This window comes from Pongo pygmaeus, chromosome 8 (assembly GCF_028885625.2).
Source record: "Pongo pygmaeus isolate AG05252 chromosome 8, NHGRI_mPonPyg2-v2.0_pri, whole genome shotgun sequence".
In the NCBI taxonomy this organism is placed as follows: domain Eukaryota; kingdom Metazoa; phylum Chordata; class Mammalia; order Primates; family Hominidae; genus Pongo; species Pongo pygmaeus.
The window spans coordinates 123,421,570-123,448,074 of NC_072381.2; the positions used below are offsets into that span (position 1 = coordinate 123,421,570).

At 37.9% G+C, this 26,505-nt stretch overlaps 2 protein-coding genes across 9 annotated transcripts in view; one reads left to right on the forward strand and one right to left on the reverse strand.

The window, feature by feature from the left end:
• RAB11FIP2 (RAB11 family interacting protein 2) overlaps window positions 1-3,643 on the reverse strand; it is a 42,017-nt gene extending 38,374 nt beyond the window's left edge. For 4 of the 7 annotated variants that reach the window (XR_010127481.1, XM_063670317.1, XM_054435277.2 and 1 more), the window contains exon 1: window positions 2,508-2,988. Coding sequence is in view for 6 of the 7 variants with exons in the window: in XM_063670317.1 (XP_063526387.1) it covers window positions 2,508-2,860 (353 nt within the window). In the remaining variant the exon portion in view is untranslated. Of the gene's footprint in view, window positions 1-2,507 lie in introns of all 7 variants that reach the window. The other 3 variants (XM_054435276.2, XM_054435275.2, XM_063670318.1) reach the window with 2 other exon arrangements.
• A 5,232-nt stretch (window positions 3,644-8,875) lies between these two features.
• The window catches only part of LOC129006063 (protein CASC2), a 155,184-nt gene continuing 137,554 nt past the window's right edge, over window positions 8,876-26,505 (forward strand). Inside the window, exons 1-2 of one of the 2 annotated variants that reach the window (XM_063670319.1) lie at window positions 8,876-8,896; window positions 15,049-15,149. The gene's annotated coding sequence lies outside the window, so the exon portion shown is untranslated. Of the gene's footprint in view, window positions 8,897-15,046; window positions 15,150-26,505 lie in introns of those variants that run through there. The other variant, XR_008491900.2, reaches the window with a different exon arrangement.

Genomic DNA, 26,505 nt, shown 5'->3' on the forward strand with positions numbered 1-26,505 from the left:
TTTCATGAGCATTAAAAAAAAAGTCAACATCACCTATTTCTATTGTAAAAAATCAATGGATATTACACAACAGCATCAACGATTTTAACATTCTATTACTAAACATTGTATTATTTCTTTAAATCTCATGCCAGAACCAATGCAGACATCCTCTAAAGGAGGAGATACAGAAGTTCTCTTCCCAGGCCCGCTCAAAGGGTTCTGGCTCAGACCCTTTTTCCCCATTCCTTAAGAGAGAAAAAAGACATTTATTTTCAAGGTAAGAAAATAAGTAAAGTAATAATTTTAGTTGTCATACTTCTTTAACTATCATGACACAACTGGAAGACAAGCTGTAAATATATGTCTTCAGTGTCAAAATGTAAAAAGTGTCACACCCAGCGGTTTTATAGGATTTCTAAGTCAGCTGGTAGTCCTCATCACTCGAAACAGTTTTCTAAAAAGCACTTGGGAATATGCTGACAAAGTTTAGCAATGGGCAGAATATTAAATATCTTTCTTGCAATATACCAGCAGCTCAAGTCTGTCTCTTACTGGGCCACAGGTACAGCTGTGCTAGAAAAGGAAGCTATTAAATATATTAAAAAACTAGAAATATTACCAATAAAGATACCTCATCAAATACATGGTCCCCATTTATCCACAAATAAAATGTTAAGGGTTTAACAACATATGAAAATCACTTTGAATGCAATAACATCACAAACCCTGTTGATAACATTTAAAAGCATTTTACCCCTAAAGTTCTAATCAATTTTATATAATAGCCAGTAGAGAATTTCTATAAGGAGAGACCACAATATTAGAGTATTGCTCATACCAAATGTATTGTAACTGTGATGTTGCCCAGGACTAGGAGTAAAACAAGAAGAAACTGTAAAAAGTTATTTCATCCTCAGACTCCTTGGGTTCACATTTGGGCCTACTTTCACTAGGAAAATTTATGTTTCAGAGAAGGCCTGAAATACATGATCCATGAATATTAAAGTACTATAAATGAAGTGAGGAGTTTGAAGGTGCAATATACGTAATAGTTTACATTCAAAACACGTTAAATATTTACTAAGTGTCACCCAAAATTGGCAATTTGAAACAGATTATTTGGTAATTATCCATTTTTCACTTTCAATTTAATAAAGAATCCCTCAGAGGAAACTGAATGCCACTCTTTAGGTATCAAATAATTTTATTATTCAAATCATTGATATATATTAAACTTTACACTTAAAAACTTTTTCTCTCCTTCTAAAATATTTTCATCTCAATTAAATGGTACCATTTTTCCTCCTGCATTCCTATATTTCCGGTCTCTCTACACTTTTACTCCACATATATTAAATCTTAGGTTAAGACCTGATTTAAAATGAAACAAAAAAACTCCAATCAAGAGAAGCCTGAGAGTAGAAATGTACAGAAAAGAACAAGAGAGAGTCGTTTTAAAATGTAAATAATTAACATAAACTTCAAGAAAACTATCGTTATAAGAAAGTTTTTTAAAGAGTAAATAAATTCAGTTATAACTGAACAAAACATCAACACTATTTTGGAAATGGAAAGTCCTCTTAGAAGTTCAACCAGTATTTTTCTCCCACTAATTTCATTAATATAATGTCCTTTTAAGTTTATGGAAGGGGTGCGTATACCTATCTCTAAAAACATATTTTTTTTCCATTTAAGACACAATATCCTAGTGTTAATTTATATTATGGTTTTTTTAATTAAAATATATCTAACTCAAGCTCAAAAGTCATACTGAAAAGACCACTGAAGATGTCATCAAATCATTTCATCACAAAAATTTATCATTCTCTCCATCCTACAGCATTTAATATGGTCTAAACACAATAGCTTTGGAAAACCAATTCTGAATACAATAACTCTGATGTAATTGCAAATTCAAAGGAAAATGTTAGTGCATTCGAAGTTGAGGATGTTTGTACACACTTTTAAAACTTCTTTTTTTTCTAACAGGTATAGACTCCCATCAAGGCGCACTGACCCTGAAAAATGGCTGAGCTAAAATAAAGGCTGTGTTTATAACGTTGAAATGAAATACTGAGTTATAAATCTGGTAATTTATCTTTTGACAGCTACAAAGTGCGACACATCAACATTACGTTGCCAGATTTAATTTCTCATCTTCCATTTCATTGATAATTGCAAGGTTTAAAATCCATAGCAATTTATATGAAGTTCTAGTTGGTCAATACTGTGATCCAGTCCTCTTATACTGAAACAATGTTAACTTACTTAAAATCCACCGCAAAATATTCAATTATTTGACAGATGTTTAACAGAAAGAATAAGGGATCATTAATGATTCCATTTAAAAAAATTTCATCACGAGCGCTACTTTTACTTCAGATTCATGCAAATATGGTGCTTAAAACTGGATCATATTTCAATCCAAAAACCAACGCCCGAAGTATACGGATAATTTCCAAGAACAGAAAAACCATAAATAAGACATAAACTCCCCCAAATTCAAAATAAATTACATAACTTACTCTGTTTTCCTTCTTTGTTTGTCCTCAAAGATGTCATTGAGATTGATTGCCACCTGCCCTAAAAATTTATCCAGACCCACCAGGGACCTGTGCATAACTATAAGGAAAAGAATGTATTTCTCTGGACTTCCCTGCATTAGCAATCCAGGTAGCTCGAAAGAGGCCTCCTCCTTCCAAACTGGCTCAAGGGTTTTCTCAGCTACAGAGGTGGAGTACTTTTCCTTGCCCAGCTGAATTATAGTGTATGTGTCATTGGTACCACTTTTGCCTTTTGGCTTCAGATCTTTGGCTTGGAGCACTGTGACCTGCACGTGGGTTGGAAACCACTTTTGGGCTTGCTCGGACAGCATCATCCTGTCCTGCTTTTCTGCACCCGAGTTCACAAGCACAGGCAGTGCCCCTCCCGGAGGGAGAGCCTAATTCCTTAATCACTGCATACTAAGGACACTTAACGGAGACAGGCAGGCTCAGGGCTCCCCGACTTCCCTATGGCTGATGTCAAAACGCCTCGCGGGGGCAGCCCAGGGGCACGGCCGCTCCGGGGGTCCCCTTTCGTCTGGAGAAACACAGAGGCCCACCATCACCTGGCCGCGCCGTGCAGGCCTCTGCGCGGACCCCTGCTCCTGTCTCCACCTTCCCCAGGCCTGCGGGCACGTGAGGCCTGGCCACCCGGACCCAGGCGGAGGGCTGCGGGGGTGAAGGGAGCCCCCCGCCCCAATTCTGCACCCCTGGTCTCCCGCCTGCCTCCTTGCGGCCGAGCAGCCTCCGCTGCCTCCGCGCCTCCCGCCCGCCCAGCGTTCTTCCGCAGGCCCAGCCCGGCCCGGCTCCTCCTCCCGACCCCGGTAATACGAACCGCCGGCGGCTAACGCGGCCTCGCTCCCTCTCGCAAACCTCTCCCTCCCCCTCCTCCCCCTTGCCTCAGCTCCTCCTCTCGGGCGGGAGCAGGTAGCCAGGGGTGGAGTGGAGGAGGGCGGGGGACGCGGCCGCCCCGGCGCCGGCGGGACGCGGGGCGGGCCGCGGGCTGCAGGGCGGCGGGCGCTTGGTTCGGCCTGGCCCGGCCGGCGGCTCCTAACACCCGGCTTGCGGCTGCGGCGGCACTTCCGGGTTGGCCTTCTCCATGTTGGTCTCGGGAACGTGAAGGGGCGGGGCCTCGAGGTCAGGGGTCAGCACCTCCCTGGTTGCCGTGGCGACTGGAGGCGCGCGACGCAGGCGCAATGGCGGGGACTCGGGGCTTGATGCTGCTTGGGCCTGGCCCAGTGGCGGGTCCTAGGACGTGGGTACCTGCAGAGGCCAGCAGGTGAGCCCTGGGGAGGGCTGGGGACCGCTCGTGAGAGGAGGTCATCAAAGACCCGGAGACGCCCCTAACTACGGCGTCTTTGAGGGCAGGGAATCTGTTTTCGCTGTGTCCTGGATGCCCAGTGCCCGGCACGAGCAGGTCCATAAATGGTGTTGGAACGAATCAGGCCTCTTCACTGACCGAAAGGAAACTTTTCTCCAATCTCCTATCCACCCTTCTCTTTCTGAAAAGTCCGTAAATTGACTGAAAATGACATCCCCCACCCAGACGAAGGGCGATAGGGAAGCAAATAGTTTTCCAAAACTAACACAGGGAGTAGAGATGTAGGTAGGCACTGAGCTGGCATCAGAAGACCTGGTTCCGGCCGCGCCTCTGCCGCTATCAGTGTGTGTGACCTTGGCCAAGTCATTTCACCTTCATGAGCCTCAGTGTTTTCACGAGTAAAAAAGCCAGTTCTACCTCATGTCTAAGACTCCATTACGACTCTATGGGCTCAGCGTCAAAAGGACCCACGTGGGGACTCACACTGTGGTAGACTGTGCAGATCATGTGGAGACCATGCCCCAAACATGGGTTTCGAGTTTTAGGAGATAATACATGTGCCTTTCCTAGCACAATACGGCGCATAAATCTCCTTTTGCCCCTCTATTTCTCAATTGGAAGAGACGCTTACGTACTAGCCCTATTGCCATTAATTCTGTTCGTGTCTTGCCTTCCCAAGGAAATTCTAAGTTTTGGGACTGCCTTGTCTATCATGCAGTCCCTTCATAGTGGCTAGCATGCAGCAGACAATTTATTGAATTACTTAATGCCTTTTTTCCCTTTACAAGACTAATTTTGAGAGTGAAACAATATGATACATGTAAATGCACGCTTTTTAACTTAAATGGTCATAAACATGTAAAGTATCGTGTTTATTATTTTCAAGCAAGGTTTAAAACTTCTCATTCAAGGCAGAATTTTTCATCCCTGGGAGACAGTGTATGAAAAGACCATGTGTGGAAAACAGAACAAAATCATCATACTGCGAATATAGCGTCTGGATCCCAGAGTGCACAGTTGTCAACTTTAAAGAGAAATATTCTTAGGGATTTTTAAACAGTACGTTGGAAGAGTCAATGGTGGAATTTCACCAGGATCTCTAAGGAGAAATAATTTGACACCTGAAACTTACAAAAACCAAATAAACATCATGAAATCAAATTTAATTAAGTTTAGAGTTCTTATACATTTTTAAAAGTCTTCATGTCTCTATTAAAGGTTGTAATTAAACAATAGAAAATTAATTATAATAGTGGATGTGTATTTCTGAAGAGCTTAAATTGTTTGGTAAGCTTTATTAATGATTATAAACTTGTTTACAAATATAATTTCACTCATCTCTGAAATATAGCCATCTCTAGGGTAGAAGTTGGCAGCAGTAGTTCACAGCAACGCAATAACATACTCCAACAGAATGCGGAGAATACTCTAAAGGCAAGAGCTGAACAATTGGAATTACTAACCTCTCTTTCTGTAGCACCTAAATTTCTTTTGCGTTTTCCCAACACCTGGCTAGAGCCAAAATTGTTTAGTTTTACTGGTGAAATCAGAAATTATGACTTAAAATTTTTTAAGCCAGAATAATAAAATAACATATTTTTGCCCCCGGGGAAAGCAAATAAACAAACAAACCAAATGAGCTAAATAGAATCTGGGATTGCATTATAATAAGGAAATGACTTCCTATAGAATGTTTTCCTTTTTTGATTATATTAGGAGAATAAAAACATGACAGTGGAGTCAAAGATATGGTTGGCTTATAGTGAAAAATAATGGCAATTACATAAGATCTGGGATCAAAGTGCTTCTCCCAAAATGTTTATTGTTTTACAGTTTTAAAAATTATTTTTACTAATTCTAAGATATACATGGACAACAATTTAAAAAGGAAAGGATTGCGTGTGTAAGGACAGCATACCAGAATTGAAGAGAGTCACTTTTTAAAAAATTATCCTATGACTAATGATACATCCGGAAATGTTTGGTACAATTCCAAAATCAAAGTCTTGGGAAAATAATATATTTTAGAAGGAAAATGCTGAACATTCTAATTTTAAACTGTTACAATGCCTACAGCAATGAATAAGAATGCTTTGACCAGAAAGTTAAAATAGTCAATATTTATTCCCCAGGAGTAGAGGATTTCACAGATGAAAATATTTACTACATGTTGCCCCTTTGAGTCCCATAAGGAGACTTATTCCAGACATTGGGGGAGATTTTCCCTTTGGACAAAGGCATCTCTAAAATCACATCTTGCAAATCTGTTGCAGAACAATGATAATGCTCTCATGTTTAAATAGCCCACTGGGTCAAGGGTGTTAATGCTCCCATGTACATTATGTAATGGATATTAATTATTTTCCAGATGGAGATTCAGAAACATAAGGACAACAAGAAACTTCCCCAAGGTATCATTACAGTCTTTAGACTTCAGACACACACCACACCTCAAATGTATACACAACTGAAATGTACGTAAAATTCATATATATGTACATATGACAAAGCCCCAGAGTTATATTGGAGATACATAGATAGATGATAGATAGATAGATAGATAGATAGATAGATCAATCTCCGCATAACCGGTTGAAAAGTGAAAGAGTATTTGGCAAATTGACTTGAAATTGTTATGGCAATGAACTGGCATTTGGGGATTTTTGGTGATTGTTTTGTTTTGTTTTCATCGCTGGACTGATCAATTTCTCTTCTGGGATTGGGCAGTGTGTGGATACATTTTGTGATGCCCAAGAAGTAACATGGTATGTAGTGTAAAGAGCTCTAGTCAGCAGCCTGGGTCTTAATCCCAGGGCTGCCTATTGCTAGCTACTCTTTAGGGAAGTCATTTTTCTTCTTTGGGCCATCTTGTAAAATGAGACTTTTGTAGCAGCCACCAAAGGATCCTCTAACATTTAAAGATGCTACATAGTATATCCACAACGCAAAGAAGCAAATTGCATTATAATTATCTAACTGAATTTGATCAATATACTAAAGCAGATTTCCTTTTTATGTAACATATTAATAAAGAATTCTCTAATTCAGGAGAAAAAAATTATTTTTCAAGATGTCCTGAGAGCTCTGTCTCCCAAATGAAGGTAATTAATGATCACAGAAAGCAAGTAAATATAAGTTTTATTAATAGGCTCTGCATGAGGCAATTGACACCAACAGCTCAAGATTTGGAAGAAATTACATGTATGTGCAAGTGGTTTTGAGCAGCCTTGAACTTTTTAATTGTAGTAATAAACATAACTTCTATCTGTAGTATTTGTAGCTTTTTTGAACTGTGAAAATATGCTGAGATTGGTAAGAATTTATGGAGCAAAATACACATTTGCATATAAGAAGATTTTGTATGGGAACATCTTTTGATTTCCTTTTCATAGTATCATAGTATTCTGTTGTATAATTTTTATTCCTACAACAAAATGCATATTAATGCATAGAACACGAATTGATTTACTTTAACTGGTATATGGCATTGGGTGAGATGAATAAGCCCCATTTGATCTTTTCTCCTTCCAAAGGACATTTAAGTTATTTCCACTTTTTCAATTATCATAAACAATGCGGCATAAACATCTATATGTGTCTCCTATGCACATATGCAGGGATTTTTTTTGATAATTGACGATGAAATTATTGGGAGTTTGTGAATGAGAGTATGGAACACCCATGGGCCTGAGTATTAGACTTGAATTCTAATCCTGGTTCTACAAACTAAGGAGTTATAGACCTGGCAAGCCATATTCTGTCTGTGCCTCAGGGACCCCTTCCAAATCCAGAATTCTCAAATTCCTTTTATTATATTTACTGAGAAGCAGAGATTATTGCTATTGGAAGAGGATTTTGTGACTACTTTGGTATTTGTCTTCAAATTTCAATTGTCTCATCATCATGAGTCTTTTGGAAATCTTCCAGAGCATCGCTGCTTCTACAGATTTAGGTGCGGGTTAGTAAGGGCTGAAGAATTTTGATTATTCCTGCAAGCAATGATGAGCAGAGTTATATAAACTTATCATATTTGTACTTTGTAAACATCTGCTAAATTTTTTATGTTCAGTTAAAATCCAAGACAGGGATATTTTTTAAACAAAGAATAGCAGATTCAAATTATAGTATTTAGGATAGCCTGGAATCCATAAAATTTCTGGGATAATATTTCTGGAAATACATTCATTTAGAGAGCATTAAACTGGTGGGCGGCTGGCAAAAACATTTGGTGGTGGTGGTTTTTTCCTACATGTGAGATCTAGTGTTCTCTGCCTTTCTACTTATTTGATCTATGTTAAAAAAAGTAAAGGACTTTTGTTGTGTTTTGTTTCATTTGTTATATTTTGTGTGTTTGATACAAAGCCTGGGGGAAAATGACATTTTGAGGGATAGATCCAACTCTTCTTGTTCCAGGGCCAGATTTTAAACATTTCTCCTAAAGCAGCTTTCAACTGACCTGAACAATATTTTAGTCCATCTGGATATCTGATCATAAAAGCACTTTGGGCTTAGAACTGTGTGCTTATCTTTTACACATTCTGGGTTAGGTCGCCTTCAGTGCACCTATAGGTTGTAATATAGGGAAGAACTGTTGCCAGTATGTATTATAATCATTTTCTGGTTATTGGAATGATCATGGCTGATCTGCATAGCCAAAACTGAGCATGAGATGTTGCTTAGCAATGTATACCTAAAGGAGATACCTCCTTTCAGGAATTATGTAGTATAGTGGACAGAAATCTTCTGGCTTAAACTAATGTTGTATATGACCTTGAGCAACTTAAAGTCCTCTTCCAGAAAACAGTGAATTTTACATTTCTTCTCTCTCCAAACTTGGATCTTGGGTTATCCAGAGTGGCTTCCCGGTAAATTCAAATCAATGAGAAACTGCATTTTACTGTTTTTTTTTAAATCAAGTTTATGCAAGATGAGAAGGTATATGGATTGTGCAATTTATGCCTATAACTGTGTTCTTTTAACACAGGAAAATTCAGGAAGTTTTTCAAAGAACCCTATTCCGAGTAAGAAATGTGTTGCATGAATTTCTAAGGTAGGTTTTGCCCAGATCACCTTTATAATTTCGATGGTCTTCATTTTCCTTTCTGTCTACACTTGGAAATTGGAAAAAAAAAAATGGAGCAAGCTAGCTTTGTAAAAGTGAAGTCTTCTGAATTAGGCACCTCAGGAATTAAGGGCTTGTAACGCTTTCTGAAACAAGATTTGCTGCAAAGTTCCTTGGATGGAGACACTGAACACTGTTGAGTATTCACCCTGTGGTAGATTTTTGTCCCCGGGCACTAATAACAGTGTGACCTTGGGCAAATTGTGTAAACCTTCCAAATTTAGGTTTCCTCATCTGCAAAGTGGGTTGTTGGGAAGATTAAATAGGGGAATCAGGTAAAAGTGCAGAGAGGGCCTGATACATAGGAAGTACTCAAAAGGTGCTTGTTGCTGTTGGCTTGATGATGTGTCCCTTTTTTTCCAAGTACTTACTTTCCTCCTATCTGAAGGCAAAGGCTACACAGCAGTTGGTCTGGACTGTTCCTCACCAAATAATTAAGGATCCTGAGCTGAGGCAGGTGCCCCTGTAACCCAGCAATGGAGACCCTGAGTTATTTTTGTTTCAAGCCAAACTCAATGTTATTGGACACTCTTTTTCTAAACAAAAGTAACATAGAATAAGCCCTTAATAGTATTTCAAACCTTCTTTTAAAATTCAATAATGACTTTCTAGATATCATTTTAACAACTTTATAAAAATGAATCAGATCCTCGAGTTGAAGAAAAATAGCTCCTTACATTATATACCTATAAGTAGCAAAATTAGAAATTTATGTAGTAGATCATATACCAGATAGTATTTTAATATTCTAGATTTTCACTTCAGAGAGAATTATGATAAATTTAAAAACAAAAATATAACGTCCTGTGAATCTTACAACAAACATTCTGCTAACCAGTGTATCCATACTCTCCTTCCCTTTCCTCTCCCTCTCCTCCTTTCCCCTCCCCTTTTCCCCTTTCCCCTCCCTTCCCTTCCCCTTCCCCTTCCCCTTCTTCTCCTTCTCCTCCTCCTTCTCCTTCTCCTCCTTTTCCTTCCTTCCTTCCTTCCAACAGAAATGTATTTCTCACAAGTCTGGAGATGGGAAGTCAAAGACCAAAGTACCAGCAGAATGGTTGTCTAGTGAGGGCTCTCTTCCTCCTAGATGACAGTCTGCACTGTGTCCTCAAGGGTAGAAGGAATGAGCCAGCTCTCTGGGGTCTCTTTTATAAAAGTGCTAATCCCAGTCAAGAGGGCTTTGCCAGGGGCCCTACCTCCCAATATTATCACCTTGGTGCTAACCAATATATTCTGACTTCCATTTGCTACTCTAATGTTAACTCTGTTATCTCAATTTTAATAATAATAATAGCTGACATTTGCTGATGACTTGCCTTACACTGCATTCATTAACATCTCAATCTCATTTAATTTGAAGGAGATAAAGCTACAGCCAATACACACATTACCACTTTTTTTCCTATCCTGTTACAAAGAAGGTGAGGTTGTGGGAGAACTCTCTTTAGGCATTGCTCACATCAGGACACTTGAAAAACAGATCCTTCATATCCTTTGGACAACTCTTGTACTTCAGTTGGCTTTAAGCATTATCAGAGCATCCTTGACATGATGCCAGGTCCTAACACTGCTTCAGTGAAAGCACAGAGACAAGCAAAAGATAATTGATCTATTTTGTGCCGCATGACATACTCGATGAGCAGCAACATATACTGTGGTGTTTGGCCTCCATAAACTGCAGAGAAATTGAAATATATTAATAAGCTTTATGCATGGACAAAGGGTGACCTAGGATATCACTGAACTCTTCTGCCTTCATAACCAAATGTCAAAATGCTAATAGTCTGATCCTTGTGGAAAAACGTTGAGTTTTCATTCAGGAGATCAAGACTTACCCACTAACTCAACCTACAGTAGACACTTGCTAGAGAATAAAACACAATAACACATGTAAAATCATTTTGTAAACTGTAAAGAATTTTACAAATATGAAATTTTATTATGGTTTTAGTCTTGTATCTATTAAATGTATACCTATTAGCATGCACACTTTTTTCTTCTAGCATCAAAAGTTACTTAAAATAACAGTGGAACATTTAAAAGCAAGAGAATTCTAATTTACCATCATTCAAATTACGTTAAATCCAACTCAACTTTATAAGCTAAGGAACATGTGAAGGATAAATAAAAATTTGATAGTTAAGATAAATATATGCAGATAAATTATGTGATGAGTCAAATTGATTATTACAGGACAATATACTGTATTAATAAAACAGACTAAATTTAAATGTATTGTGCAATGGCAAACCTAGTGCCTTCTTGGAAAAACATGCCTTAACAAGCTCATGTGGTTGCAAGGTTGATAATATCTTGATAATAACTTATGTTTTTCTTATTCCTAGTAATTGCTGGCCTACTTATGACCTTCTGCCTAGTTTCAGGCAGTAGCTAGGAGAGCTAGACTAACTGCTCCAGAGAAGCGAGGCCAAGGCATGCAACAGAGTCACTTCTCAGCTTTTCCATTTCAAAGTAGACAATAGGGGAAGATATAACAAAAGCCAAAATTTATGCAGTAAAGAAAAAATTGGGGAAGAATGCAATTAATGAAAGACCTACACTACACAAGGATTTCACTGGACAAAGTGAAGGATAGCGAGCTTGTAAAGAAGATCAAGATAGTTGGACAGGTGGAATGTCTCCAAGATCTTTCCACTCACCTCCCCACTTGTTGAGCATGGGAGCTGGGCAAATTGATGATAGACCATCCAGATAAATTTTGGCATCTAAAAGTAAATGTCACTTGCATCTTGTTTCTCAAGGACCTTGAAAGTAAGCAAAGTCCCAGAGCTCCCTAATCCCATGCACCACATTGGTTTGGAGCAGCAACAGTAGCAGTAGAATAGCAGAGCAGGGGGACTCAAGGCCAAGACGGTCTTGATACAGGCAACTCCCTGAGCCTCCTGCCATCAGAGAGGTACCTGAGAACCTCCAAAAATTTCATTTCCCCCTGGAAGGTGAGAAAATGACTGAGAGAGGGCTGATAGACTAGGGTCCTCCAGGTTGGGATTGGGAAAATTCAGAGTATACATGGATAAAGAACCAGGGACTGGCCATGATAGGACCTACACCTATTACTTCATATGACTTGCTAATAGGAGTCAATGCTGACAGCCATAGACCCTCCTGGGCTTCTCCCTGGGGCCTCAATTTCAGTCCAGCGTTTAGAACTCAGTTTTGGTCTCAGGGAGAAGGATAGGGAGATGGAAATTTTACCTGAGTTAAAAAACCTGAATTTATGCAGATATGACATTTTCTCGATACATTTTGACAAGAGTAGAACTAAGGGAATCAAAATAGAGATTATGTTGAGTAACAGGGAAATAGAGTTACAGTTCTTGCCTATCATCTGAGTATACAGCCTGAAATACTGTACCTGCTACCTACATTGTAAGCAAAGTGAGGTCATGGCCAGAGCCCAAGGGTTTGAGGAGCCTTCTATGATGTGATGAGATGGTCTTGGGTCCCCTTTATGATTAGCTTGTGGTGGTACATTAGGACTAAATGTTCCAGATGCATTAACATAAACCTGAAGTGATGTCCTTAGTGAACTTGGTCTTAAAAATTAAGAGCATTTTGGTTGGGTGACCTACCAACAACATACAGGGAAAAGATACAGGATCTTGGTTGATTCTCACTGCAGTAGACATTGATTTTGTGGTGTAGCAGCTTGTAAAATTAATGCAAATTTGAGATGAACTAATAAAAATATAGTTCATGAAGGTGCCCCACTACTTGCCCTACCTCTCCTCTCCTGTTACAGTAGATCACCCATCTGTGTTCCCCTCTGAGGACTCAGGTAATGGACTTCATCTCTTCTTGTCTTCTCAAGGATTTTGCATCTGCCATTATCCTTTCTCCCTCCTGTATCTTCAGTCGTTTTCTTCTCTACTGGATCAATGTCATCAACAAACAAATATTATCTAGTATTTCTCATATTAAAAAAAAAACTTAACTTGCACATACACCCCTGTACCTCCTCCAGCTACCTTTCTGTTTCTTTTTAGAGCAAAACTTACTGAATGAAAGACTTGTTCATACTTACTTTCTCTTTCTGCTCTTTTTCTCTCGAACATACATCAATCAGATTCTTGTTGTCACCCCTCTACGGCTACACATTGTCACAGTCCATATCTTATTTGGCCAATTAGCAGCACCTCACACAGTTCGTCGCTTATTTTTTTATGGATTAGGTAAAATGAGTGTTTACATTTATAAAGCAGGACATCTTAGGAGAACTCCAAGGTTTGGATTGATGGCCTGTTCTATTGTAATATTTGGTATATTATAGTTTAGCGTCATTATAATACATGGTGATAAGTAGTAAAGACTTAACCCCAAAGCTGGCTTACTATGCTTATTTAATGTATTTTTTTCAATTATATTTAAAATATATTTTCTATTCATTCAGTGCATCCACTATAAAATTTATTAGATAACTTGAATGAGCTGCTTCTCCAAAAAGCATGATCGCTAAAGAGCACTCCTAATTTAATAGCTGGAACAAGGGATTTGAAGCTGGGACTTCAGGCATAAATATTTGAGTCTTGGAACTTTTCTCTGGTTTTGTGATATATATAATAACCTAAAATTTTATACACATAATATGTAATATTAACATACTATATGTAATTTCTATGTTTAGTATTATAAACTTCTTAGAAACATAAATACATTGTGGTATACATTGTATACTATTATAAATATAATTCATAAATATATAACATAATCAAACACTATATACTAATTATTATGTTATAGGCATATATAGTTAATATGTTGAATTTTATACATATGTATATAATTTATATATTCTTTGGCTGCAGGAACCTGAGACTCATACCAGTTAATTTGCTTAGAATGGTTTTGTTATATTGATATATGTGGAGCAAAATTAGAGGTATGGAATTTCATGGATATTTAAGCCTAGGAGTCAGTCCTGGGCTAGGTGTCCTGGAGTTTAGCAGGAGTTTGAGGGGTCTTGGCAGCAGGAATTCACGGCTTATACAGGTAATCCACTCCTGACGCGCCTGGCTCCTTCTCCCTATGTCTCCATCTCCTCACTGTCACCTAGTACTCTGTATTTTGGTTCTCCCTCCCAGCCCCTGCCTACTCCTGTTCTGCTTCCTCCTCTTAAGGCTCCTTCTTCTTGCCAGGATTTCTTGTGGCACTGACTTACAGCTTTTAGCCTTAACTTCCATGATTGAGAGGAAGCATCAGCTTTTCTTGAGACAGGACATATCATAGCAGCTCTGGCTCTGTGACCTGTGGTTGGGTGGAGAGAGAGAGCTAGGGCTCTGAGATCTGCATAGGATTTCCCTTGACTTAGGGATGTGGGCGGGACCAGTTCATGTGAATGGAGCTGTGGTAGGCAGATGTGATGACTGACATATAAAACATATTAAAACACAGTCATTGAAAGCTTCTGATGTGGTTCAAATTTCAGGGTCAATCTTCATTTAAGAACAAAAATACATTCTACTTCTCAGTTTAAATGAAATATAGTGTTCAAAATCACTAAGTATAAGCTCTTATAACATAGATGTTGTATGATAGAAGCACATATCACTCCATTTTTTCTATATTAATGTTCGTAGATTTTTTTCTTTCAATTGTTGGACTAATAATGACCTTGCAAATTATAATTGCTAATATGCTCTAGAGTGGAAGGCTTTTCAAATCACCTTCCACATTAATACCTATTTAAATTTTAAAAAACTGAGTTGCATTTGGAATTTCTGGATTTTTCTGTTTGTCATGCAAACATTCAGCTCTGTTCTTTTTATGATAATATGAAATAAAGTAGTTTCTCACAGTAACATTGTAAATCATTTGCTTTCTATTACATGCAGCTGGTTTTGTTACTATAATGATTTTCTATGAGTGCATATTGCAGAACACATAAGATGCAATGTGATATTCCTTTATTCAGAATTTGTATGCAATTATTGTTTGCCTAAAAATAATGAGAAAATTTGGAAATATAGTAATTTATTGTAATACATTTCTTTTTAATATGTATCTACACTGAGGGAAAAAATCTAACTTAAAAAAATGACATGCCATCTTTTTTTGTTATATAGAGTTTTCATCTCATGGAAAATTCAGAATCAAAATCAAAAACAGCTGAGGTAGTTACTCGGGTGCCTTCCTTCAGTTTATTCAGAAGAATATAGGATGAACGGTAAGAATTAAGTAAACCACAAATTATTTTGGAGTGTCTGGTTTATGTTACAAATAAATTTTTCACTGCTGGTTGTTTTTTCAAAAATGTTGCCTGTATTTTTGATATTCATTCCTGTGATCTAATGTAAACTCTGTCCTACCAGTTTGGTGTGTTGGTAGTTCATGATTAAACTTTTTTTATTACACTCATATGCTATAAATATTTCTCACTCTGCTCTTTTGAATCTCCCTAAATGGCAATAGTCTTTAAGACATGTCATGGAAAATGTTAAGAGAAATGTCCCACTTTTGTGTTGGTACATATTAATTTCACACCTTGAATGGAGCCTAGTTTCATCAATAATGAAGCATCTACTTTTCAGATGCTGAATTAAAAATTATTTTATTATTAAGAAGAAACAACAGCAACAACAAAAAGTAGAAGCAACAACAACAAAAACAGTCAAAATGAAGTGTCACTGTGACATCAATGTTTTGTTCCTTATTGGTCTTGTCTAGAATTTTAAAAGACTTGATGGTAAATCTACATTTGTTTGTAGTTTAATGAAATCACAGTACATTAGATTTTGGTTTTAAAGTATAAATGTTTGTGAACCTTTTCTTATATACTTAAAAAAAATACTCATATTTTCATTCCTAACTACAAAGGTACCATCACTAACACAGTGCATTGCATGTAATAGGGAAGAAAGAAGATTACTAGTTATTGCCTGTGTGCCACATATATTAGTAGTGTGTTTGATTCTTACTACAATGTTCCGTTATTAGTCTCATTTCCTCAGTAGTTCCTGTGGCTCCATAGAAAGGAGCACAGAGTTTATAAGAGGGGGCAGAGTGGGGCAACATTGCACCAAGAAAAGATTTTAGAGGCAAGAACTGATGGAGAGGGTGATCCCTTAGGAGTGAGACATCAGGTTGGGCGTGGTGGCCATCTGTAATCCCAGCACTTTGGGAGGCCCAGGCGGGCGGATCACTTGAGGTCAGAAGTTTGAGATCAGCCTGGCCAACATGGTGAAACCCATCTCTACTACTAAAAAAAAAAAAAATACAAAAATTAGCTGGGCATGGTGGCGGGTGCCTGTAATCCCAGCTACTTAGGAGGCTGAAGCAGAAGAATCACTTGATCCTGGGAGGGGGAGGTTGCAGTTAGCCAAGATCATGCAACTGCACTTCAGCCTGGGTGACAGGGCAAGACTTCATCTTAAAAAAAAAAAAAGGAGTGAGCCATCAGTGATGGAGAGGCCAGCATGATGCTCACTATGACCTCAGAACATGTGGAACCAGCCAGAGCAGCAAAATGAAAAAGCAGCCCTCCACACTGCTGACAATTAAGTAACCAGTTACCCAAGAAGATCCTTTCTCCCTGGAAGTGTTAGGTCTCCAAAGGAAGTAGGGTCATCTCAAACCAAATATCCCCTCCACTTCCTGTCTCACTCCCATTTAAAGAGAAGACCAAGCTACCTCCCCATTCCAAGTCCCTTGAGCTACACATCGAGGGTGAAGTAAGATTGGGCGAGTACTTTCGAGAGGATATAAATTGAACTTTGTAAGCCTGAACAGATATGTATGTGTTTTAATTCCACTGTGCTCAGAATATTATGAAACCTGTTGAAGATATTGTTAAGGGATGTGTCTACCATAAACCTTCTTAAAGAAAAAACAGAAAAATCTGTAGATCAAGTGAAGCGAAGTTTATTAGATCTGTGGAGTCTTAGTGGTACCTCAAAGTGGGGGAATGAGGAAAAGGTGCTGGGACCTTGGTTGGTTGTTTTAAGGTAGATATTGCAAGGCAGGGGCAGGAGTAACTGGATGAGCTTGGGCAGTGTGACATAATAGCTTTGATTAGTTTAAAGCAAGGTTAGGGGCTTGAAGTGAATCCTCTGAGGAAGTTGCTAGTCTTAATCTGTAAACTGTTTATTGACAGCTTACCTTGGAGAACTGGTTTATAGTACTCTCTTTCAGAACAGCTCTTTTCTGGATCAAGCAGCCATGTTATTTTACTTGGTCTCAGTGTTGTTGAACACAGGGAGAGAGAATTATTCCTGATCTCAGTACTGTTTTAACACGGGGACAAGAAATTATATGAGTTTTAGCTCTCAAATGAGAACGGCAGATTTGTGCAAATCAATGCTAAAAGTGGTGATTGGACAAAAATAAAGCTCTTTTACATTTATACCCCCACTTCACTTAGGCTTTGAGATAAATAAATTACATTATTACCTTTATTTGGAATTGGAAGCTCAAATAAGTTTAAAAAATTGTCCAAGATCACAAAATGAATGACTGGAGGAGTCAGAATTCAAACTCAGCTCTGTGTAAGGATAATCTGGATGAGATATTTGCTGCCCCATTGATTACCTGTGTTGTTATGATCTAACTTTAAAGTCTTCCCTTCTCATCTTCCCCCACACCCGCTACTCCAAGGAAAACTTAACCTTTTTTCTTAGCAGAGCTTTGATACAATTTATTTTTTCGTTAAGGGCTTAAAACAAAAACATGCCCTTGGCATGAAGCATGTTGGTATTTAATTACGTACTCTCTTCCACAGTTCTTTGTCTCTTCTTTTCAAAAATATTGAGAAAAGCTAGAAGTGCTTCTTACACTTCTTTTGTATCTCCCAGCACTTAGAAATGCTAAGTACAGAGTAGAGGCCCAAATACTCCATTTAACTGGACTGAATGTTTGCCAGTCCTCCAGTAACAATGTCTCCACTACAGAATTTTAGCTACTATTTAAGGTACAGTTGCTCTGCCAAATATTTGTTGTGAGGAATAAGCAAATATTTCACAAAATGTTCAGGCAAGCATATTACCACTGCAAGCACATTTTACACTGCGAAGTTTTTCTCTTATTTTCATGTTTATGTGTGTGTGTGTGTGTGTGTGTGTGTGTGTGTGTATGTATATAGTGGTGTCTCAACTGCATCAGAAATAAAGATAAGACTACAGAAACAGAGCAACTGGCATTTCAGTTCTATGTGTTAAAGATGGTTGTTTCAATCCCCTGACCTGTAAAAACAAAGACAGCAACTCAGGAAATAGTGGAGGTTGTCCTCATATATGTTTTTATTTAAAAAAAAAATTCATCTCTTATATCACAGGGTATGGAATAGAAGTGGAGAAAGGTGGAGGGCATTTGCTTTCCTGAGAATGTTCTCTATAACCTTCCTGACCTCCACAGGCCACCTTCAGACCGCCCTTCTCTTATTCTTTAGCGCTACCACAAAGGGTCATGTAATTTGATTTTTCAGTTGGATAAAAATGTTAGCAAGTGGGGACCTTACACGATGTTATTTCCTTAGGTTCCCACATTCATCTAAGGAGAGCCAGAGCTACCACCATTTTGATTAAAATGATTTGCTTTCAATAAGATTCTAAATTGTTTTAAGATGGCGGAACTGAGCACAGGTGGCCAGTGGTCACTGAGTGCTTTCAGTGGTTTAGACGATTCGGGAAACAGTGACAGACTCTACTGTCACCAGTGGGGTGGGGATCATGGTCTGTGTTTTCTTTGGGAAGGCAGAGAAGCAGGTAGAGGTGGCTCTAACCACTAGTAGTCGGTGTGTTGTCCCTGGTAAATACATCGATACAAAAGGGGTATACACATTTCAGACTTGAAAAGCCATCTGTTCTATGCTTCCAGTGAAGATCAACTAGCAGAGTGAAATGGAAAACGAGGCAATTACTCTAGGCACAAATGCCTTGATTTGAAATTACCTAGATCATGTACGCTTGGTATTTTTGTGGTTGTCACTGAAACTAAAGCGATTCTCTGAATTATTTAGCAAACAACTTTATCCATTTGACCAAGTTAATAGACTCAATGTCAAACATCCAGGACATTCAGAAAATATCCAGCTTTGCACAAGGATAATTTTCAAACCTTTGAGCCTGCAATGGGAATAGATTCTTCTACCTTGTGAGTGAAGTGTGTAGCCCTGCTGCTCAGAGGGGACCCTTCACCCCTCCTCCCCACTACCTCTTAAGTCTTCTCTTTTCTTTAGTCTTTCTTTTCTCCACCCACCCACTCCTTCCTACACAAACTTATTTTGCTTTTCCTAGTTCAGAATGCTCTGAGTTGTGTAGGCAAAACATTTTATCGTTTGATTAAAAAAACTTCTTTTATTCAAGGTCACATTCAAGTTACTGCCTCCAATGTTGTTGTAGTTTTTCCTTACATATTTATACTACCTTTGGAGCTTCTATGTCTAAACTATATCCTTTAAGGAAATAAATTAAAATGAATTTCCCTGAATGGGCTTTGAATGAGCAAGAACTTGTTATTGCAGAACCTCTAGGCCACTTGACTATCACAACCTCCTCAGGTGGGATGGCTAAGAATGTTTAAATACAGAAGCTCTGCAGAGAAATTTCCTCTAACCATTTGATGCCTAAGAAAGAACGAACACCTAGTGTCTAAAGAATGTTACTTGTCCTTCAGCTCTTATCTCTGTTTGGTTTTCAGGGAGTTGGCTTCTAGCCTGATAACAGATCTCGCCCTTACCTCGTGACCTAGCCTTCTGGTACCAGGTCCCGGTTTTGTGCCTTCTCAGTGCCCACTTTCTCCTTTTGTCTTCTTGTTTTGACCTTGGTTCATTAACCTCATTAACTCAAGCTACACAAACCTCTATCAGAGGCCAGGCACACCCCTCAGGCATGAGGCTGCCCCTCCTGGTCTGGCTGCTGGAGCCCTGCTAACTGAGAACAGACACCCTCCCTTGGTTCCATCTTCCTCCATAAGCCAGAGTTGAGTTCAAGTAGGTTAAAGCATTACATTTGTAAATTTGTAAAGGATCAAGTTGTGAAAAGAATGGCAATCTTGTTCTTGGAGACTTTATTAGCCAGTAAATGCAATATGATACATTTATAGGAGTGAAGACCCAAGCTTTCTGAACTTCATTGAGCCAGAAAGATGTGTTTTATTTCATGGAGTTTATGGAATGACTACAGCATAGGTGAGCTTTTACACAGCACCACATTGACTTGAGGTAATCATAAAATAAAAATGGGCAAGGAGACCCTTCAGGTCGAAGTATAATTTATATATACATTTACCCAATCCAATGCAAAGACCCCATACCATATGCTTTTAATTTTTGGTTTAATTTTTAAGCTCTTTTGTTTGCTTTTTTGATGTAAAAGAAGTATGATTAACCTTTTTTTTTTAAAAAAAAAAGATATTTGCTGCTCTCCATAAAACTTGTATTATAATAAAATGCACTGACTACTGTAACACTCATATCAGCAAAAAGTGACACAAGATAGCATTAAAAAGTCCTTCACTGTGATAAAATAAATCAGAATTGTGTGGTAAACCCTTTACAGCTTGTTATCATTTTGCTAAGAAAATAGAGCTACTGGCAGCTTTTATATGGCGAAGCTGAACATAGGCTAGAAAGGTTTTCCAGATGATGCTAAAATCCTCAGCTATATTGACGCAGGCCTTCTATTTCTTGTTATGTCATGAATTTTGGAAAATAAACCTTCGGAGAGGGAAAAGGTAAACATTTTAGGACCAGAATGAACTAGTATAAACTATCAAGAACAAATAGGGTGTATAAATAGCAGGGTTAGAGAATTGTTAGATTGATGATTGATAGATAGATAGAGAGAGAGAGAGAGAGAGAAGTTTCTTGTTAATTTTGAATCTTTTTTTACATTTATCATAAGCCAGAAAATTAGCTCAGTTAGTTAGTGGAAAGGAAGGGCACAAAGTAATTTAGGTGGTTGATTTTTTAAAAATATTTGTTAATTTTTTTGTTATTCAACTGCTTTTTCCATTTAGAGTGGCAAAGACAAAGATGATACCGCTTCATTTATTTCTATTCTCATTGTGCATTCTCAGCTCACATGAGCCAAACAAATCAAGTCACACACACACAGCATGACAGTCTCTCTGACTCCCTCCTATGTCTTGCCAAAGAAATGATGGTCAAGAGTTGGATGTGCATTCTTTCAGTCTTTTCTGTGGATTTCACGCATATGTTTACAAACCTGTACATATATTGTTTACATAAATAAGATCATAATTTATCTGTTGCGCTTCAGCCTGTTTTTCACTCAATATGCCATGAGCTCTTTTTAAACATGTCACCTTTTTCTTTTTTTTAAAGTGGCTACATAGAATTTCATAGCATGGTTATATCATATTTCAGTTTCCTATTTTACTACATTTATTTTCAGGGTTTCACTGTTATAAAAGTGCTACAATGAATATTCTTGTATATTACTTTTAAAAAAGTGACAGTGTTTCTCTGGGATAGCTTCCCAGAAATGGAATTGCTGAGTCAAATAGTAAGCCTTTTAAAAGTGTTATAGGTTTTACTAAATTGCCTTCCAAAAAGCTTATTTATCTTTTCATTAAATATATAAGCATACCTATTTTCTCACATCCTTGAAAGCTCCTGATATTATAAACATTTTTGTTTTATCTTTCCAGCTGTGGGAGTGGACATTTATATTTCATTATTGTTCTAATATTTATTTACTTAATTATATGGTCAATTGTGTGTTTATTTCTTTATTTACTAATTATGTTTTTTCCTGAATTGCCTATTCCATTTTTTGTACATTTTTCTTTGGGGTTGTTTGTTTTTTCTTTAGTGACTTGTTGACACTTTCTATGTATTTTGGATATTAAGTCTCTGTTAAATATGTGGCAAATATTTTCTTCCAGTCTGTTGCTTTTTTTTTGAGCTTTATTTCTGAATCCTGTTTTAGCATGTAACAACATTGCTAGCACTTAAAATTTCAAGAAAGCAGCTAGCTAACTATTCGTTCAGTTCACAAATTATTTAATTAGTTTTCATTTTACTTATTTATTCAGTTCCACATTAATTATTATTTAAATAATTTTAAAACATAAGCTTGAATTTTATTTATTTTATTCTGAGTTGACAAAAAGTACCTTATAACTTTTTTCTCTTTATTTTAAATGTTTCCCTCCCTTTAGAATGCTATTTCGCATTATCACCTTCATCTCTTAAATTATATCTTTCTGTTTTTTTTTAGAGATAGGGTCTCACTCTGTCACCTAGGCTGGAGTGCGGTGGTGCCATCACAACTCACTTTAACCTTGAACTCCTGGGCTCAAGCCATCCTCCCACCTCAGCCTCCAGAGTAGCTGGGACTACAAACACACACCACCATGCTGGCTAATTTTTGTGTTTTTAGTAGAGATGAGGTCTCACTATGTTGCCCAGGCTGCTCTCAAACTCCTAGCCTCAAGTGATCCTCACACCTCAGCTTCCCAAAGTGCTCCAATTATAGGCATAAGCCACTGTGCTTGCCCAAAATTATGTCTAAGTTTTATCTTCATATATTCAGAGGAAATTATGTCTATTTTTGGCATGTGAAAAGGTACCCCAAATATGAAAAGTTTACTTTAGCACCTGTGGCACACAGACCCTAAAGTGACCCCCAATGAACTCTGCTTTTTGGTGTCCACTCCTTTGTATAACGCCCTCCCTTTGAGTGTGGGCAGGTCCTATGACTTGTTTCTAACCATTAGGACACAGCAATGGTGATGGGCTGTCACTCCCATGATTACATCACATTATATAAGGCTCCAACTTGCTAGGTCTCACTCTCATGCTGCTCATGAAGAAATAAGCTGGCATGTTATGAGCTGCCCATGGAGAGGTCCATGTGGTAGGGAACAGTGGGTGGCCTCTACAACCTGAGGGCCTCAGTCCTGCAACCACAAGGGGATGAATTTTGCCAACAATCTGAAGGAGCTTGGAAGCAGATTTTTCCTCGGTCGGATCTCCAGATAAGAATGCAGCTTAGCCAATACCTTGATTGTAGCCTTGTGAAACTTTTAACAGAGGACCCACATAAGCTATGCACAGACCCCTGAACCACAGATGCTTTAAGGTAGTAAATGTGTGTTGTTTTAGCTGCTAAGTCTGCAGTAGTTTGTTACACAGCAATAGATAACTAATGTAGCACCCACATTTGAAATATACATAGACATCATTAGGAACAAAAATAGTAAGGACTAGAGATTGAATTATTAGTTCTTTGGCACTATAAATAATCATGTTAGAAAAATGTGCTATGGAGTAATACATATAATACTATATGATACAGAAAATGCTTATGTTTTTCTAGCTCTTAAAATGTAGTCTCAATATTTTGCTTTTATATTATTACTGTAATAGAGAAAATCATTAGAAACTGGGGAAAACTATTAAATCAAGCTTTAAAACTCCTGGAACTATATTGCATGAAACACCTAGCATAATTAATTATGAGTCTGGTTATTGGTATTTTACCTGTGCAGACACTGAAACAAATACAGCATCTACTCTAGAGCTTTTAAATGCACAATTACTTGTATGTTTCGTAAATGTAGATCTAAGTGACTTTAAAAAGTGAGAAAACAAAGATCAGATAGTTGTAGGTGTGTGGTATTATTTCTGAGGGCTCTGTTCTGTTCCATTGGTCTATATCTCTGTTTTGGTACCAGTACCATGCTGTTTTGGTTACTGTAGCCTTGTAGTATAGTTTGAAGTCAGGTAGCATGATGCCTCCGGCTTTGTTCTTTTGGCTTAGGATTGACTTGGCAATGCGGGCTCTTTTTTGGTTCCATATGAACTTTAAAGTAGTTTTTCCAGTTCTGTGAAGAAAGACAAAAACAAGAAATGGGGAAAGGATTCCCTATTTAACAAATGGTGCTGGGAAAACTGGCTAGCCATATGTAGAAAGCTGAAACTGGATCCCTTCCTTACACCTTATGCAAAAATTAGTTCAAGATGGATTAAAGACTTAAATGTTAGACATAAAACCATAAAAACCCTAGAAGAAAACCTAGGCAATACCATTCAGGACATAGGCATGGGCAAGGACTTCATGTCTAAAACACCAAAAGCAATGTCAGCAAAAGCGAAAATTGACAAATGGGATCTAATTAAACTAAAGAGCTTCTGCACAGCAAGAGAAACTACCATCAGAGTGAACAGGCAACCTACAGAATGGGAGAAAATTTTTGCAATCTGCTCATCTGACAAAGGGCTAATATCGAGAATCTACAAAGAACTCAAACAAATTTACAAGAAAAAAACAACCCCATCAACAAGTGGGTGAAGGATATGAACAGACACTTCTCAAAAGAAGACATTTATGCAGCCAACAGACACACGAAAAAATGCTCATCATCACTGGCCATCAGAGAAATGCAAATCAAAACCACAATGAGATATCATCTCATCTCACACCAGTTAGAATGGCGATCATTAAAAAGTCAGGAAACAACAAGTGCTGGAGAGGATGTGGAGAAATAGGAACACTTTTACACTGTTGGTAGGACTGTAAACTAGTTCAACCATTGTGGAAGATGGTGTGGCGATTCCTCAGGGATCTAGAACTAGAAATACCATTTAACCCAGCCATCCCATTACTGGGTATATACCCAAAGGAATATAAATCATGCTGCTATAAAGACACATGCACACATATGTTTACTGCTGCACTACTCACAATAGCAAAGACTTGGAACCAACCCAAATGTCGAACAATGATAGACTGGATTAAGAAAATGTGGCACATATACACCGTGGAATACTGTGCAGCCATAAAAAATGATGAGTTCATGTCCTTTGTAGGGACATGGATGAACCTGGAAAGCATCATTCTTAGCAAACTATCACAAGGACAAAAAACAAACACCGCATGTTCTCACTCATAGGTGGGAATTGAACAATGAGAACACTTGGACACAGGAAGGGGAACATCACACACCGGGGCCTGTTGTGGGGTGGGGGTGGGGGGAGGGATAATATGTAACAAACCTGCACGTTGTGCACATGTACCCTAGAACTTAAAGTATAATAAATACATATGTATATATATATATATATATATAAAGTGAGAAAACAAAACCTTCTGTTCAGGAGGAATTTCTGAGTCTTCCATCACCATCCTTTCTCTGCCTTCACCCTATTTGCTGTGGTCACTTCTGTGATTGTCTTTTATTTCACATTGTCCTTCTTTCCCTTTCTTCACTTTTTCCTTTTGCTCATCGTTTATGTAATCCATACAATGAGGTACTGCTTTTTTTTTAGGGTATTGACTAAGGATTCAGCTTTAAAAAATGTATTATCAAATAATGATTTGGTCAGACTCAGTAGTTTTTCAGATTCAGCATGGTAAAAAGTTTGATTGCTAAACTGCTCAAAGATAAATGACTTTATTTCCTTCATGCTCTGCAGACTCCCCTGAGACATGTATTCTGGTTCCTGGCTGTGTCCCTTTACAGTTGCTTGAGTATAGTGCATGTTTATTTCAAGCTTAATAATCATTGCCTTTTCCCAGCCTCCATTCTTGTCAGTTTTGATATGAGGCTTCTTTTCTATAGAAAGGTCTAGCCAGTGACTCCCATGCCACTTGACATCTTGGTCCTCACCATTTCCCGCTTTACCCATGTTTGCAGGTATCTGAATAAATTTCCAGCTCATTTTCCAAACTTCACACAGCACTTTTCACTTTCTGCTTTGCTTCATATTCTGTACCTGTCTTATCTTCTATTATTAGAAGGCAGAATCCCATACTGCTGAGGACTGTGCTTTGCAAATAATAGGCCCTGGATAGATGACTAAGTGAATGAAAAATTATTAGAATTTTTAAAGCATAGTTAATATGCTTTAATATGGATTTTGGATTTCAGAAATTGGTGGAATTATAAGAAAAAATGGGGAGGGGTCTTAGAATTGCCAGTTTTAAATGTTGCTAAGTAAATTTAGACAATCATTTACTATCATCATTATTTCATAAAATGCAGTGCAAAACAAAAATAGGGTTTATAAATGAAGTTCAACGTGCACAAACAAAATTCGGAGGACATAATGTCAGGATGAAAGATTGATCTTTTCTTAAAATTGATAGATCAACTTTAAAATGACTAGTTTACTCTGTTGTCCTCTTTTCTAATTTTGCAGCAGACATCTGAAATCTTCGTATTATACTAGCAGAGTCTATTTGTTTTAAAAATCACTGAACTAGTCTAACCTTTCACTCGATACAATTATCCTCTTTAAACCACCGTAGATAAGATCTGCTTGTTGCATATCCAACTGTTGGAAAGCTTCCTGTCTTTTGCATGTGACTAGTAGTGGGTGGGAGAGAACCAGGTGGACAGATTCATGTAGCCATCATCATTGTTTGATACAGAGCTGTTGCATCACCACAGAGAAACTCGCTGAGGTACCTCTTTACATTCTACGTTTTACATCATTTATTTTATTTGAATAGAGTCATCGTAAACATATTCATTTAAACTCAGAAGGTGGTGGACGGGATTTTCTGAGAGATGGAAGACAGGCTTTGAGCCACAGAGAGCCACTGTAACGTTTGAAG